The sequence below is a fragment of the Hoplias malabaricus genome, chromosome 12 (genome assembly GCF_029633855.1).
Source record: "Hoplias malabaricus isolate fHopMal1 chromosome 12, fHopMal1.hap1, whole genome shotgun sequence".
Taxonomy (NCBI): domain Eukaryota; kingdom Metazoa; phylum Chordata; class Actinopteri; order Characiformes; family Erythrinidae; genus Hoplias; species Hoplias malabaricus.
The window spans coordinates 7374947-7392122 of NC_089811.1; the positions used below are offsets into that span (position 1 = coordinate 7374947).

The following is a 17176-nucleotide window of genomic DNA, read 5'->3' on the forward strand; positions in this document are numbered from 1 at the left end:
ACGATGGTGTAAGAACCTGAACTATTGTCCGACTGGGGGTGAGACTCTTCTGAAGCTGCCAGAGCCTCGAGAGCCTGCAGAGTGGACACCACGGCGTCGTCCAGAACTTCCTCGCTTCCTCTGTTCACCTGCATGGGCACGGCGTCGATGAGAGACACCGGGATGTCGCTATGGGTCTTCTGGTCCCTCGCTTGCACCCCCTGGTGTTCGTCTTCATCTGAACTGTCCCTGAAACCTGGAGGAGGAGCGGCTATGGCCAGATTCAGAGACTGCAAGAGGACGTCATTGTCCTCTTCATCGTTGCCCTCTGGTGGAGGTGGAAGCGAGGTCAAATCAATGATATCATCACTGGACTCTGAAAGGGACAGGAGCGAGGTGGATTTGTCCCTCAGGTCACCCGACACCGATAAGTCCTCCTCGCAGCTGATGTCGTCCTCGTCCTCATTGTCGTCAGTAGTTTCTGCGTAACAGATGTCATGCAACAGAGGCTCCTCTATGCCCTCCGCCGTCCCAAAGATTTTTGCGTTACCGTAGACCATGTCTCCACCATATTGGAAACTGTCCACCAAGTCCAGACATGTCTCTAAGGGTTTATAATCGTCCTGCTGCCCATAAACGGACCGGTGCTCATCCACAATCTCCGGAATGTCCTCCATCAGCCTCTGGTAGCCCAAATTCTGAGGGTTAACGCTGTCCAGCAGAGGATCCCCGAATATGAAGGACACCTTGGCGCTTCGAGGCGATTCCTGCGGCTTGGGTCTAGGGCCGCTAAAGAACAGCTGAGGGTTACCGTGACTCTGGGTGTGACCTCCCCTCAAGGGACGCTGCGATTGGTGGATCTCAGTGATGTAAACCGGCGCCACGTCGCTGTCCCTCCTTCCACAGATATCGTACTCCGAGTCTGGGTCTGAAACGTCCCTGGCCTGGTCCTCGCAGCTGCTGCATGAACCATAGTTCCACTCCAGCGCCTGGAAGCTGGTCTTCTCCCGGGTCTTCAGGCCTAAGACAGAGCAGACGACAGAGTGTGGTTATCACTGTCTCTTTCCAGGGGGTGATGTGCTCCTGAGACACTAGAATGTTTTGCAGTTGTTATGAGTTCTGCTTTGTCTATATTTTCCAAACCATTTTTGAACTCTGGGTTTGGGAGCTCCTGATTTATATTTCTTCTCTAAAATACCACACCTACAGCTCAAACTGACTGATCAATATATCATTTTTATAAACATTGTTTTAACAATGGTGTGCAAGGAAAAAAACACGGGGAAGAGGATGCAAATGTTAAGAAGGTATTTATTAAACCTTCCCAAAAAGAATGAAAAATAACATGAAACAAGCGAAGAAAGACACTAAACACAGGAACATGACACAATACACAGAGGCAGAGAGAAAATTAGAGACTAATGAGGACCACAATACACCAGCGACTTTTTAAAGCTTGAGCCCCAGTCTCCTCCAGTCAGTGCCAGTTCAATTTTTTTGCTCGGAATAATAGAGTAAATATTTAAAGAAATTCAGCCACAAGCCCATAGCTCCATATTTTAGACACAGCCTTTGGTTTGTAAGCTTTTAACCACAATTCCACATTACACCATTAAACCAAAGGCAGTAATTAAACTAGAAAAGGCATCAGTTACATTCCCCCAGGCTTTACTTGTGCGCTAGCTCATAAAATTGGCGTAACTCAAGCTCAAAAACTGAGATTTAAACGGTTTCTTTTTTCCTTTTAAAAAGAGCCTATGAACAAAATGAATGAAATGAATAAAATTAATGCACAGTTGTGTCCCTATGACTGATTGGTGATCAGAGGGTACAGCTGTGCCCTTCTAAACTCTGTGTGTTCATTCATTATCTGTAACCGCTCATCCAATTCAGGGTCGCGGTGGGTCCAAAGCCTACCTGGAATCATTGGGAGCAAGTCGGGAATACACCCTGGAGGGGGCACCAGTCCTTCACAGGGCAACACAGACACACACACACATTCACTCACACCTACAGACACCTTTGAGTCATCCTACCAACATGTGTTTTTGGACTGTGGGAGGAAACCGGAGCACCCGGAGGAAACCCACGCAGACACGGTGAGAACACACCAACTCCTCACAGACAGTCACCCGGAGCGGGAATCGAACCCACAACCTCCAGACTGCGACACTAACTGCTGCGCCAGTACAATAACAGTGCTTTGAACAGTGCACAGAACCTCGACTCGGCTCTTTCACTTTTCCACTGGCCAAATCTGGTCCTGGTCCCACAACCAGGTTATTTTTTAGTCCCTGCTCTCTTATGTTTTCGACCAAGTTGAGTAAGTACTTAATGTGCTGTGTAAACCCTTCAGAGCTCTGATTGGCCAGAGAGACCTGTCAATCACCATGAAAGGCAAAGCACACAAAATGCACAAACTCACCACTTGTAAAATCACATTTCTTTATATCAGTCTCACAGCAGCGGCTCGTAACATTCCCCCGAAGGGTTTTGAAGAAGTTCAACCGCTCCTTGGGTCTGTGGCCGATGAAAATCTCCAGCGAAAGCCAAACGATTTGTGAGAGCTGGGGGCGGAGCCGTGTTCAGTCCAAACAACAACAACAACACGCCAATGTACAACGAGTAAACAGTGCCTGACTTTACCGCCCACGTTACTGTGGTTCTCAAAGCCTGCGGTTCCCATTAGAGACGGGGTTTAGAGACGACACTGGATACATTTCACGGGGGAGATGTTGGAGCGCAAAAGCAACCGGGTAAAATGAGCCAAGCCGAGTCAATCCCATTCAGCGGAAAAGCACCACAGTCTAAAAACTCCCCTGGAACACACATGACATGAACACATGAACAAAGACAGAAACAACCACAAACAGAAAGTGAAACAAATACCGGAGACAGTGAACAAGACCCAGACAGAAACAAGAAATCCAGGAGAGACCAACAAACACAAACAAAAGAAACAAATTACGAACTAACAAGGAAACAAGGGGGTGTGGCCAGAGATCACATGTGACACACACAGCTAAACAAATACAAAGCAAAGCAATCAGAATGAGAACATGTTGGGAACAGAAACAGGCAAAAAACAGGAAACAGGGAGGGGACAGATACAGTGGCCATTACATAAATTTATCTCTTTAATATTCAATTATTTTATTGTGCTTTGTAATTTATTGTAATTTTATTTGCTCTCATGCTTTTAATATTTGTAAAGAGACCCTGGGACTAAGAACGGAGCTACAGAAATTAATCTATATTATTATTAATAGGATGATGACAGTGGCGTTACCTGCACTGCTGTTGTTAGCGACATTAAAGATGGATCGTCGAGAGTCCACCAGCAGTCTGTAATACCCTGCGGTCAGACACGCCAAATTCATGGCATCACTGCTCTCCATGATCAGAGTGATGGGCTGCAGAAACAACCACAAGGTGAGAACCGCAGACAGAAATAAACCACGGCATTTAATCTGAATATCTGAAGATTGTAAACAGAGGATTGGACGACTAGTGACCAAACAGTCAGTTTTTGTTTCGTTATCTAACAAACCATTCAACATTAAAGGCTAAGCACCAGCTCTATGAAAGTGTCAAACAAATAAATACAGTGGAATTTGAGTTCCTAACTTGTGTTTATTGATCGTCAGAAAACATGTTATTTCTTACTAATTCAAGGAATAAGGTTTAAAAGACTGTTGTCCCCCCCCCCCCGGTGTTGGGAAACTCTAATAGGCGTCTTGCCTGTGACGTAGATGGTGGACAACAACTCTAGAAGTTGCACTTAATTTAATGCAAAATGAGGAAAAGGTGTGTTGTTTTTGGCTGCAATCATTCAATGTACAGTGGGACATCTGTGAACAAATGGCCCAAAGATCCCAAAATATCCAGAAAATGGACTAAATTTGTCAACTTTAAACGGGCACTTTGGAAAGGACCATCCGCTCACTCCGTTATCTGTAGCTCATTTCACTGGCGCTTTTCCAACAATATGGGCATGTAAGGACACCAACGAAAGGTGTTCAAGAGCCTCTGTAACATGGAGGTAAACAGGGTAAGGACACTCACTTCGCCTGTTTTAGTTGGTGTTAGTTAACGTTAGCTTGACTCGCTAAACTCGGTGTCTCAGATTATACTCGGCTACGTAGCTGCATTACGGAGGTTTATAGTGTCGGATGAATTCGAGTTCGACTTCGATCACATTTACAAGAATAACGGTACCTCTACATTTGAGTTTAGCTTATTGCTAGGCTATTGTCATGAATAATGTTGGTTATTTAGCTAGATACTGTCATAACAGTCAGTCATAACGGTGTTTTACCGCGGCGTTGTTCAGCTGTTGTCCACCAGTGACGTCACGGTTGCGTTCAAGAATTTCCTTAGTGAGCTCGGGTTTTTCCGTCAATTTAATAAAATTGTCAGTTTTAAAGCAAATTAAGCTGCTATTTTCATTTTAATTCATACTTATATCTGTGAGTAACTACAATAATGTGGAATATTCATGGAGGTCCATTAAGTGGTGCTTAGCCTTTAAACAACCCAGAAAGAGGTTTAACCCTCTAAAGGTCGATTTATACTCCTGAGCTGACTCGACGTAGAGCCTTTGCTGCTGTGAGCATTTATTCTACTGCGTCTCTCCGCAGTTACACCTCCACACCACTGAATCTCAAACATCTTCCTCTACACTCTGTAGTACACAATGCAGTGGTGTAGTAGAATAACTTTTATAAATCGTTAAAGTGCATTATTTTGGACAGAACAGAGGTTACAAGAGGTGCCAAGAAAGAAACAAATACAAAGTCGGCCTGTTTTTCCCACGAGGTCCCACTTTTCCTTGAGTTACTTTTTCCCCCAGAGACGTCCATATTTTTTTTAACCCCTCTCTGTGCTTGTGAGTATGGCACTTGTGCGAGGGGTTGCATCTGAACTAATCTCACTTTCAAACTGTCTTCTTTCATTCTCTACTGTTTTCCCAATCGATAGTAAAGATTTCCTCACACGGAGATAATTTCCCTCTGCACTTAAGAGGAGTTTCTGCGCATGAGTTTTGAAAAGTATGGGTTTTGAGAGTTTGAATGTTATTGGCTGATGTCTCCTGGTTTCCTGTCATCTCCTTTCTGCGCTCACGTGAGGGGCACTCGTGCATTCAACATGTAAAAACAGACAGGTTTATGTTTTCCACCTGGTGTTTTGGCGCCCTCTAGTTTTGTGTCATCATACTCGACCATTCCTAAGCCCCGCCCCCCTGGGTCTGCGAGCCGTACCTTGACATCCAGGACGTGCAGCTGCACCGTGACGCTGCTCTGGTCGTGTGTGAACATCTCGATGCGGTTCACGTGGCTGAAGTCGGCGAGAAGAGCCACGAGGTTGGTTTTGGGGTTGATGACGTGACTGATGCCCTGCCGAGGGCCGACCAGCAGGGTCACCTCCGTCTGCTTCTCTCCTTGCTGTGCGCACCGAGAACAAAACGAGACAAGTGTCAGTGCTAAAGACCAGACGTTCTACACAGCTACGTTCCATAAGCTCCGTAGTCATGCGTGTTCCACGGGTTCCTGAGAGAAACGGCGGGACTCACGAGCAGCGTGGACTTGAAGACTCGTCCTCCGTACAGTCGGAGGTCACTCAGATATTTCAGGTAGTGGACCTTTGCCTGGAGAGCCGTCAGCTGCAGAAACAAACACACAAAGTCCACTCCAGTCACTCTGTAGTTCTACAATTACACATTGTAGTCCATCTGTTGCTCTGTATACTTTGTTACCCCCTTTCCCCATGTTCCTCAGTGCTCAGGACCCCCACAGAGAAGGTTTGATGTGGGTGGAGGGTCTTACCGCTCTGTGGTGGTCCTGCATGTGTCACATATTTGATATATGTGTGTGTGTGTGTGTGTGGGGGGGGGGGGGGGGTGTGAGTGAGTGTTTACCTTCTTCCCTGGGGGAACCAGGTTCTGGTTGGTCTTCAGGATGTGTGTAATGGCTTTTTTGATGTTCTTCTCTTTCATACTGGACAACACTGTGGGAGGAAGAAAGAGCGCCAAACCCCACTCTTTCCTTCAGAGAGAGAGAGAGAGAGAGAGAGGGAGAGACAGAGACATAAAGAAGAGTTGTACTCTCATAGTCCTTTTCCACCAAAGTAGAACTGTTTTTGTACATGTTCCTGAACCTGATCTGAAACCGTTCCACTAGTTCCACTACCAGAAAGAGGAAAAGTTATTTCCTAGCTAGAACCAAAGAACAAAGGGTTCCTCAGCAGGAAACGTGACTGCGTCAGTGGGCAAGTGAAGATAAAGAAGCTCCAGAAAGAGTGTTTACAGAGTGTTACATTGTCCTCCATGGGGTTCTGGGTAAAGACCAGAGAACCAGACGCGTCTGTGGAGGTTCTCCTTATGAAACATGGAAACGAAGAACTGGAAATGATCTGTATCTAAATTTCTGATTTGGAAAGAAACTGACAAATAAACAAATAAAAACAGGAAATGCTGATCTCCACTTTTCTCTTTCTCTGTACTCCACTGTTCTCTCTGTTTTCCCTGTTCTCCACTATTCTAACTGTTCTCCGCTGTTCTTCCTGTTCTGAAGCTCAGCAGACGGCTCAGGAACCACAGTGTTAAACACTCGGATGGTAACAGACAGAATTCTGTGTCATTTCCACAGGACCGTGCTGTAAACAGTGGATCAACCATGACTCCGTTCTGACTCTGTCTCTTTATCTCTGGTTTATCCGGAACAGAAGTTTCAGTGGCATCATCAGGATCACACTCCCCACCCTTTAGTGCACTAGATGACACTTTGACCCCCCCCCCCCCCCCCCCGACCCCACCCCGTGTATCAGGAGGAACTTACTCTATGTACTTGAGGGACACTTTGGTGCTGTTCTTTGTGCTGAGCGTCAAAACATACATCTGAAGTGCAGCCAACCTCAGTGCCATATCATATTTCAGCTCTGAGCCAAACCTCTCCATCACCACATCCTTACAGCTCTGAGAGAGGGGTGAGAGAGAGAGAGAGAGAGAGAGAGAGAGAGAGAGAGAGAGAGAGGGGGGGAGATAGAGAGAGAGGGAGAGAGAGAGAGAGGGGGGAGATAGAGGGAGAGGGAGAGAGAGAGAGAGGGGGGAGATAGAGAGAGAGGGAGAGAGAGAGAGAGGGGGGAGATAGAGAGAGAGGGAGAGAGAGAGAGAGGGGGGAGATAGAGGGAGAGGGAGAGAGAGAGAGAGGGGGGAGATAGAGAGAGAGGGAGAGAGAGAGAGAGGGGGGAGATAGAGAGAGAGGGAGAGAGAGAGAGAGGGGGGAGATAGAGGGAGAGGGGAGATATATTTTAAAAAGTCGTTAATATATACATTTATTTAGATCATAAACATGTCATAAACCTGTTAGAAACGTGTTAACCCATCATTAACTGGTTATAAACAGAAGGAGAAATGCTGTGTATGTGTTTTGTCTGAGCGCTGGGCGAAATGTGCAATCAGCAGATCCTCACGTTAATGTAAATAAATAATCGCTGTTACCTGCACGTAGAGATACTCAAACGCCACCGGATCACGCCTCAGGAGATCCACCGGATCCTTCGGGACAAACGCAAGGCGGAAAAAACATTTCATCTTGTGAGATCCCGGCCTCTGAGTCACCTGATCCAGAACCAGAACCGAGACACAGAGAGAGAGGGAGTGAGAGTGAGAGTGAGAGATAAGTTGAAGAACTTGATGACAGTTCAAAGTCAGTCCTGCTGGGGGCGCTGTACCTGAGTTAGCATTTCCTGCTCATGCAGCAGCAGCAGCTTCGAACCAGAACCTTCCGTTTTCTGCTCCAACATCAGAGAGAAATGTTCCACACTTTTAATGGACAACTTCTCCTGCAGCGTCAACAACACGTCCTGAAAGAGAGAGAGACAGCGAGAGAGACAGAGGGAGACAAAGAGGTCAGAACAAAAGACTATAGATCTGTCCCAAACCCTACTGAGCTCCCTAACTAGGCAGTGACTCCGTAGACAGTTGTTTAAGTCGGCAATGTTCTAACAGTCGTCTGTCCTCATGATGCGGATGATTAAGACACTGTAGTTAAAGAGCGATGATGTCATTGTTCTCGCTCACTGCACGTGGCCAGTGTTTACGTCCCTCATTGGCGAGGGTTGCATCAGCGTTTCAGCTGGATTCTACTCTTCACGTTTTCATTTTAATTATCTTTGCTCTGGGAGAAGAGTGAAATAGACGTTGTGCTTGCGTTGCATCATGGGATTGGCTTCGCAGCTGAGGAGTAGTTGGATGCCACTTTAAAATTTGGCTGATGTGTGTGTGTTTGGTGTGTGATGACTGCAGTTAAACAAAGCAGAATGTTCCTACATGTTTATTTTGTTGGAGTCAGAAATGGTCAGAACGCAAACAAGAATATAATGACCTCACAGAACACGCTCAGCACATTCAACAGGACAGAGAACACTACATGGAGATTTTCTCCTGGCAAGCTGAGCCATGTAGGTACCACACAGTGGAAAAGTGCCCACTCAGTGCTGTAGTGATATTAATGTAGAGAGAATGCAGTGGTAAAGACCAGGAGCACAGCGCACCTTGATGGAGGTGTTGCAGTCGAACTTGAAGGACTTGGTTTGTCCGTTTTCCAGATACACTTTCAGGACATTTGGCATGAACAGAAGAGAGTTGTCCTTCACTGTCTCCTGAAAGAGAAAGAGAAGACCCTCAGAACAGCGTCCAGGTGGTACGGAGGGGTAGGTGTTACGGAGCCAAACAGGAACAGCGTTCAACTCACGGGGACCTGGCCGTTGATGATGACCTCCTCCGCAAAACGCACTTTCACCGGATTGGACTTCAGCTTCGCCTTCTTAGCTGCACTGATGAAGGCAGACTTGGGCGACTGGAGGAAACACACACACACACACACACACACACACACACACACACAAAGGAATCAGGGAAACAACATCAGAGGCATAAGGCGTGTTTCCAATAAAGTGGCCAGTGAGTGGAGATAGAAACTCATTCCGAACTCCTAGTCTCTACAAAAGTGAATGAGTTAGTGACACTCATGGGGTGTGTGTGTGTGTGTGTGTGTGTGTTTGTGAGTGAGTGAATGAGTGAGTGACACTCACGGGGTACGGCTGGATGACGGTCAGAACGATGGCCTCCTTACAGCTCCTAGAAAAGAGCAGTGTTAGAGACAGTGAGGGACAAAATTGCGGAGTCTGATTGAACACAGACACAGCCTGTGTGTCTCTGGGAGAGCAGGATCCTCCCCAGGAGCGGAACACACTCCATTTATATTTTGTAAACAGTGATGCCTCAGGCGTCTGGGGTCGGTGGTCCCGGGGGTCCCTCTCGGCCATGTGTGTGGCCGGGAATTATCACAGCGAGAGGAAGAGACCTCTGGGAAACAGAATTAAACTCTGACTCTGAGAATAAACTCTGCTGAGGACAGCATGCAGTGGACCTCTGAGGGCGTGTTGTGAATACCTATCTGTCCCAGAAACATAGAGCCACACCCACAACTCCTTATGTGGACATCCAGTCACACCCACATCTCCTTATAGTGATACCCAGCCACACCCACAATTTCTTAAGTGGTCATTCAGTTTCCATTTGACCTAATTCAAAGTAAAAGTCATCCCTGTTTGTATGCAGTTGTTTTTAATGTTGTTGATATCTAGGGCTATTTTTACATTTACGTTTTGGAGCACTTAGCCTCTGTGGGAGGGATATTATCGCTACAGCGTAAAATAACATATTACACAACTACTGATGTTTTGACTGTGCCCCTGTGCAAAAAGCAAGGTCCCTAAGGACCTCGGTGTCTCGACCTCACCATTGCCCTTCTGTCACAAACTCCCTCAGAGACACTAACTTCGCCAACTCACAAAAGTGAGACACACAGCTGTCCACATACAGTGCATGTGTGAGGTCACAGTACCTGACGAGGTCGATGACCCTCTCCCTGGGAGCAGAACTGACCGCCTCCTCGTTTATCATCACAATCTCGTCTCCGGGAATCAGCTTCCCCTCCGAGGGGCCGCCTGACCACAACACACACAAAACCGGACCCCTATTAGCCTTTAGCTCTACAGCCGTTAGTCCCGCCCTATGCTGACCCCCCACCTATTCAGACCACTGTTATACTGACACTTAGTGGCCTGGACATAAACATGGCAACCTTAAACATGACATATTAATAATTATAATAAGAAGAAGATGAATTAAGGTACCTGGAGTAACGGATCGGACCACCACAGGTTTCTCGCTCCCTGCCACGAAGCCGAAGCCCAGAACCGGGTCTCGCCTCATATCCACCCTCCGAGGGGCAGGGGGCACAAACTTATCCCCGTCTAAATACAAACGCACCTCCTCCAGGGAATTGGTCTGGGACACGTGACTGAAAGATAGATAGAGAGAGAGAGAGAGAGAGAGAGAGAGAGAGAGAGAAGGGGTATATGGGAAAAGTGAGATGAGGGAAAGGGAGAAATATTTATCACATCTTAGTAACACAACATTTTTAAAGACTAATTTGGCATTTTCTTCCCTTAAAAAAGCCCCCAGCTGGAGAACATTCAAACTGCAACACAAGCCTCTTACAAACGTATACCACCTGGGGTTTAAGGTTCAGAGTTTTATCAGAAATCAAGTACGTTTTATTTAAATGAAACTAAAAAAATTTATTTAACTGAAAAACATTCTTCAGTCTCAGAGAGAAGAGCATGAGACACTGGAGCTGATGTGAGACTGTGAGTGACGACTGTGAGACACTGGAGCTGATATGAGAAGGTGAGTGAGGAGCATGAGACACTGGAGCTGATATGAGAAGGTGAGTGAGGAGCGTGAGACACTGGAGCTGATATGAGAAGGTGAGTGAGGAGCGTGAGACACTTGAGCTGATATGAGAAGCAGAGTGAGGAGGAGAATGAGACACTGGAGTTGATCTGAGAAAGCAATGTTTGCAGCTTTTGCTGTTTGGAATCTGGAATAAACTTGACTCTGTTTCTAATTAGAGCTGCGAGCAAATCGTCACCATCATCCAGACACTCTGCACTTTCAACTGAAAACCAGCAATTATCCAAACCCAGAACATCCCCCACACACACAGAGAGAGAGAGAGAGAGAGAGAGAGAGAGAGAGAGAGAGAGAGAGAGAGAGAGATGAGATCATACTCTGGGTTCTGGAAGTTTCTCACTTGTTTAAATGCTTTACTCCAGGGAGAAAGAGTCGAGTTTCACTTCAGGATAATCTGAGAATCCCAAAATGGAGAATTTAGAATTATGGACCTGATTGAAGAGCTTTTGGTCATATTTCTGTGGTGACTTCACTGAATGTTTTCAGTTTCTTTACAGCACTGGTTCTGAAAATGTCCTGAAGTGTACAGTAGCTCGTTTCAGCCACATAAAATAATAATAATAATAAAAAAGGCAGCTCTTTTTTCCATTAATATGTAAGTTCCTATCTTAATACTTTGAGATACTATCATTATTATGAGATACTTAATCAGTGTATTGAGATCGCAACTTATATATTAATGAAGAAAAAAAAGGTGGGTGGCTTTTTTATTATTATTTTATATGGCAGAAGTGTGCTTCTACCGCAGTGCCCCATTTGTAGATGAGAATATTTTTAAGCCCCACCCCCTGATGACAGTGTATTGCTTATAAACCCCAGTGGAATTTATTTTAATGTTTAACACAGCCCCAATTCCTCAACTTTCCCAGTCCTTTGTTGCCCCTGTCCCAACTCTTTTGGAACGTGTTGCAGGCCTCAATCCCCCCCAGCTATAGCTCCCCCCTGTGGGCACCGCTGCTCTACATGATGTATTCTGGACGTTGGGGTCATGCCGGTGCTGCTGTGGGACGCGGGACAGGAATCTGAGGCAGGCGACAGCGAGGAGGTGGACACCGTGTGTTTGGTGTGAACACAGTCACGCGTCAGTGGCAGGAAACTCTCCGTCTTTCTCCGAACACCAGCACCTGCTCTACTCCGCTGATCACTAGCATTAGCCGCCGCCATGCTGAGTTAATGAGAGCTTAGCGCCGCACTAATCAACACCAGCGCTCCATTTCTGGGCCCGCAAACACAAGCATTAACCACAGCAGCCAGCTGAGACCCAGGCTCCTCGCTCTGACAGCACTGGGGAACCACATCAGAAGGTTCTCTGGGTTCTGGATGCGTTCCCCTGCTCTGGGTGATTTGTCTCTGAGAGAAAGGAAGGGAGTGGAGAGGCTGACATCAGAAAATCAGCGGTTCTGCCTTGGAGCGATGGACAGTCCCAGGCCGGACACATCGATGTTGTTCCGTCAGTTGCTAAGTGCAGGCTCAGAGATAAAGCAGCAGTCTGTAACCCTGACAGCAAGTGTATAAAATGGGAATCGCCAGCTCTGATTCATTCTGTGGCAGAGCTGACATTACATAGAGATTTTGTCCCACCCACTAAAATCCAGAAGAGGAAAACTGCAGAGAATTATTTAAATCTCTCTCAGAAGATAAAAGCCTGCATCATTCACTCTGCGGGACGTCAGAGACACTCCCCACCACTTGGATAAACTGTCAGGCTAAACCTGCTCATCCTCACATACACTGCATACACACCCGGGCGAGCAGAACTGTTACCTAGGACCCACAGGTTCTAGGCTTTAGATACAGATATCCCAAAGAGAACCAAGGCAAGAACCCTCAGAAAGATCCAGAACTTGCATTCCTCTGCATCCTCATCATCCCTCGCTCTCTCTGTTCTGTCTCTCTTCATCTGTTTCCCTCTCTCTCTTTCTCTCTGCTCACTGTCTCTCTCTCTCTCTCTCTGTTGTCTCTTTCCATTTGTTTCTCTCTTTCTCTGTACTCTCTCTCTCTTACGTAACATTCCCTCCAAGCAAGAGACATGGGCCATGTGCCACAAATTCCCTCTCCCCCCCGTGAGCGAGGGAGGTACACATGCCATGTGCCACAACTTCACTCCCTCCTTCTCGCTTCTACCTTGACTCTGCCTCTCTATCTTTTATCTCTCCATTTTCTCTTTCTCTCTCTCTCTCTCTCTTGCTCTCCCTCTCTCTCTGCTAAATCTAAATCTGTATTCTGCCCACACACAGAACCGAAACAGATCCACAGCTCTCTGCCTAGAGATGAGTCTCCAATATTTAAACTGTGATGTAAGATCAAAGACCTGAACATCCACTAGGATCTTAAACATGCAAATGGGCTTCTCACTAACATTATTCATCCTCATAGAGACGAATGAAGATCAGGAAAGGCTCCACCCCCTGCAGCAGGTCCTCCACCGTTTGGAGTTCAATTTTCACACACCTCAGAGAAAAACAATCGGTTCTTTAAAGAACATTTACCATCAGGTGTTCCACTGTAAACACACCATCACAATCACAAATCACAATCACATCACAAAGTAATGACAACAGTCCGTGGTTCTCTGACAGAACCGCTCTGTGAATCACCACGAAACGCACAAACTTGCCGCTTGAGAATCTCTGAAGCTACAGCAGCTTTTGCATTTTTTTATGCGACTCACAGCAGCAGTTCGTAACTTTTGAAAAGGTTCTAACTCTCCTTGGGTCGGTGGTTGATGAAAAACTCCAGCGAAAGCCGAACGTGCAACATGGAAAACTGATCTGTGAGAACTGGGGACAGAGCGGCATTCAGCCCCATTAGAGACCATTTTGAGGGGGAGCTGTGGGAGTGGAAAAGAGATGGGGTTAAACAAGCTGAGCCAATCCCAAGCAGTGGAAAAGCTTGGTTCCTAGTGATTGGCGCAGGGGTCCAGAGCAGGGAGCTAAGCTGCGCCCCAGCCTCCCAATTAAATACTAATTCTACACAGTGCTATAAACTAACACTATCATATGAAATATAAATGGTGTTAATATCTGACCTACAGTGCACTATTTTAGAGCAGAATCTGTTATTAATGACCTACACTGTGCACTATGGAGTGTGGAGGGAGAAATTTGAGATTCAGCCTTTAAACAAAATGTCGGGATGGGTTGGTGTGACCTGTGTTGCCATAGCAACAGTTCATCATGTCCTGTTAGTAAGAACTGATGTAGTGTGTTAATATTGTGTGCACTAGTCACTGAACTCAATCGTTTTAAGGTTGAGCTGTCCCAAGAAAAGTGGGAGGAGCTTCACATGCTCTTCACCCTCCAGGGTTGTGATTGGACTTCTAGATAATGGGTGGAGCTGTTGAGGGTTAATATCTGTATGCTCTTTAATAAACAGTGAACAAATCAGGTCTTAGACTCACTCTATGAAGCAGTCAGATCCGTCTCTAGTGTTGGACAAGTCCCAGCCATTGGGGGGACCCTGGGACATCCAGCCTCCGGAGGACGGGGGGCACCCGGAGACTCTGGTCCTGTGGCTGGAGAGACAGAACAAACTCATTCAGGCTTATACACTCCACACAATACACACTCCCATCTGCCACAAGATTAAAACCGCTGGCAGGTGAAGGGAGTAACACTAATGATGTGGTTAAAGCGACTCTGTCGAGAGTGGGAGGAGAAGTTGGTGTTGAATCAGAAGGAATTGTCAGCGCAAGGATCTGAGGGACATTGCCTGACATACCAGCCCTCGACAGGGGGCGCTGTAACCTGAACATTAGTTTTCAGTGTCACATGTCAGTTGTTTTAATTTTGTGGCTGATTGAGGGTGAACATATACAGTGTTTGGACGGTTCCATACAGTTCAGTATTTATTGAGTCCCTTCGTCCTTCAAAAAACACCATTAGAGACATGTCCCCTGTCCAAGACATCCCATTGAGACACAGAGACCCTGAGACACACACACTACTGGGGAAACCAGAGACACTCTGGAACAGCTACACATGAGCCAAGGTCAAACAAGCTCTATCTAATACCTTTTACACACACACACACACAATACACACAATACACCCATTATACACAGACACTGAGGTGATAATGGTGACACTGAAAGTTGTATCACTTTAAGGAGCCTCAGTGACTCAGTCTCTTAGCATTCATTATTTATACTGAGAGAGAGAGAGAGAGAGAGAGAGAGAGAGAGGGACAGAGAGGGGGATAGAAAGAGAGAGAGAGAGAGAGAGAGAGAGAGAGAGAGAGAGAGAGGGGGGGGATAGAAAAGAAAGAGAGGGGGGATAGAAAGAGAAAAAAAAGAGAGAAAGAGAGAGAAAAGGGAGAGAGATAGGGACAGAGGGGGATAGAAACAGAGAGAGAGAGAGAGAGAGAGAAAGGAGAAAGGGAGAGAGATAGGGACAGAGGGGGATAGAAACAGAGAGAGAGAGGGGGGGATAGAGAGAGAGAGAGAAGAAGAGAGAGAGAAACAGTTGGGGACAAGGAGAGGGAGAGAGAGAAAGAGAGACAAATAGGGACAAGACAGGGACAAAGAGAAGCAGTTCGGTAACTCATTTTAGCTCAAGCTCTGAATTCCTGTTTAGTAATCAGTCTAAAACTGCTGCCCCCAGGAGGCCGGCTGTGGTTCTACCCTCACGACCCCAGCATCAGCCGACCAGTTATTTCCCATCACTGGCCACTTTAACAGTTCTCTCCTAATGAAGCCTGTTTATCAGCGTCTTCAGCCACCTCCACATTGCAGTGTTTAAGAGTGTGTGCTGCGTGCAGAGTGTGGTGTGTGGAGTGTGTATAGACTGTGTTTATGGAGTGTATGCAGTGTGTACGTATGTGTTTCAGACTCCGTGTGTATATTCCGTGCTCCTGTGTTTTTCCAGATAATCGGGTTTAGACTGAGTTTATCTGCTGATCCATCTTACAGCCGGAGCCAGGTCCGAGAGGGATTTGGGATTTAACAGAAATCTGGGAAACTCAGTCGGGACGATGGGTGCGTTTCTCTGACCCACAAACTCCTGAATACACACAGGGAATTCTGCTCTGGTCGCAGACCCTTGCTGTGGATACAGAGCATTCCCCTGATGCTTCTTGGGCTTTTCCTCTCGGAAAGAGAGTGTTCCCTGATCCCAGTAGAGATCTGGGATATTCATCACTGGAGGAATGTTATGCAGGAATATTCTCCAGGTTCCTGAAGTATTCCACTCATTCTAGAGGGTTTTACTGGAAGAGAAAGTGTCTTATTCCACAGGCAGATCACACTTCTACTGCCCCAGAGGGGTAAAGCCCTCAGACCCAGAGGGGTAAAGTCCCTGTGAAATAATTAAAAAGCATCTAGAACCGGGACAGAGGTGTGCTGATGTTCTCAGAGTGAAGAACCTCAGAGATCTCCATTGGTCTGAGGTGCGGTCTCTCAGTAAGACGTGGTCCTGCAGTTTAAACATCATCATGTTGTTCCTGGAAACAGTTCAGTGTGGTGAAGGTGGGAACACTGCAGACCAGGGCTCAGTGCCTTGCCTGGGTACCCACACCACCCTTCTCCAGTGAGAGTCCGTGGGAAAGACTCCTAACCCTTCAGTTACTCTACAGCAGCTGTCTGTGGAACGCCGTGAACAGAAACAGAAAGCTGCTGCTGATTTATTTTCCAGACAACGATGAGCTTATTCTCTTTCTGTTTCATAAACAAAGAGCGGATGGACTCACGGTTTGCAGTGGTGCATCCTGGGAACTGAATGTCTCTGGAGCTACACGATTCACACTCATCTTCCTCGAATAATCTCCCTGATTCTTGCTGATCTTCTGAGGTGGTTTGTATGTGTCTGGATGGTGTGTGTGTGAGAGTTCTGAGAGGAGTGTGTGACGGGACTGAAACCGAAACCTCTTCGTGAATAAATGATGACTAAATGACGACGGCTCGAACGCACACTGCACAATTCATGACCAGCGTCCAACTCAGATCAGAGTCCGAGATCAGTATCGATCAGGATCCGGGAGGAAAACCCAACGGCGTTCCCTGTCTGCAGTCGGAATCTCTACAGAGGAATCAGGGAAAGATCTGGGACACTCCGGAGTAGAGCCTATGTGTGTGTATATATATATTTTATATTTATGTTTGTATTTGAGTTTTTCACTATTTTATATATTTGTTATTGTTCTTTAAATTAGGTTTCTCCTCTTGGATGGAACTACAGTAATTGATCTTACTTTTTTTTTATCTTACTTGTGTTATTTTCTATAATCTTTTCACTTTATGTATCATTAGGTATTATCTCAGCCACACTGTAAATGAGGCTCACACTCAGTTTAAATAACCATGAATGAATTGAAATCCTGTGGGAGGAGCCAGAACAAAACACCAACCCCTGACCTCACTCGTGCAGCTGAACGCAACCA

The 17176-nt window shown here is 46.4% G+C and overlaps 1 protein-coding gene across 5 annotated transcripts in view; it reads right to left on the reverse strand.

The window, feature by feature from the left end:
• Nucleotides 1–17176, reverse strand: part of frmpd4 (FERM and PDZ domain containing 4) — a 34903-nt gene that overhangs the window by 4024 nt on the left and 13703 nt on the right. For all 5 annotated transcript variants that reach the window (XM_066686340.1, XM_066686338.1, XM_066686339.1 and 2 more), the window contains exons 2-15: nucleotides 14202–14315; nucleotides 10180–10346; nucleotides 9888–9990; nucleotides 9073–9118; nucleotides 8733–8837; nucleotides 8533–8640; nucleotides 7711–7842; nucleotides 7478–7597; nucleotides 6816–6952; nucleotides 5897–6023; nucleotides 5552–5641; nucleotides 5241–5423; nucleotides 3269–3392; nucleotides 17–1000 (exon numbers count right to left, since the gene is read on the reverse strand). In XM_066686340.1, the coding sequence (XP_066542437.1) occupies nucleotides 17–1000; nucleotides 3269–3392; nucleotides 5241–5423; nucleotides 5552–5641; nucleotides 5897–6023; nucleotides 6816–6952; nucleotides 7478–7597; nucleotides 7711–7842; nucleotides 8533–8640; nucleotides 8733–8837; nucleotides 9073–9118; nucleotides 9888–9990; nucleotides 10180–10346; nucleotides 14202–14269 (2494 nt within the window). In that variant the 5' untranslated portion in view covers nucleotides 14270–14315. The remainder of the gene's footprint in view (nucleotides 1–16; nucleotides 1001–3268; nucleotides 3393–5240; nucleotides 5424–5551; nucleotides 5642–5896; nucleotides 6024–6815; nucleotides 6953–7477; nucleotides 7598–7710; nucleotides 7843–8532; nucleotides 8641–8732; nucleotides 8838–9072; nucleotides 9119–9887; nucleotides 9991–10179; nucleotides 10347–14201; nucleotides 14316–17176) is intronic.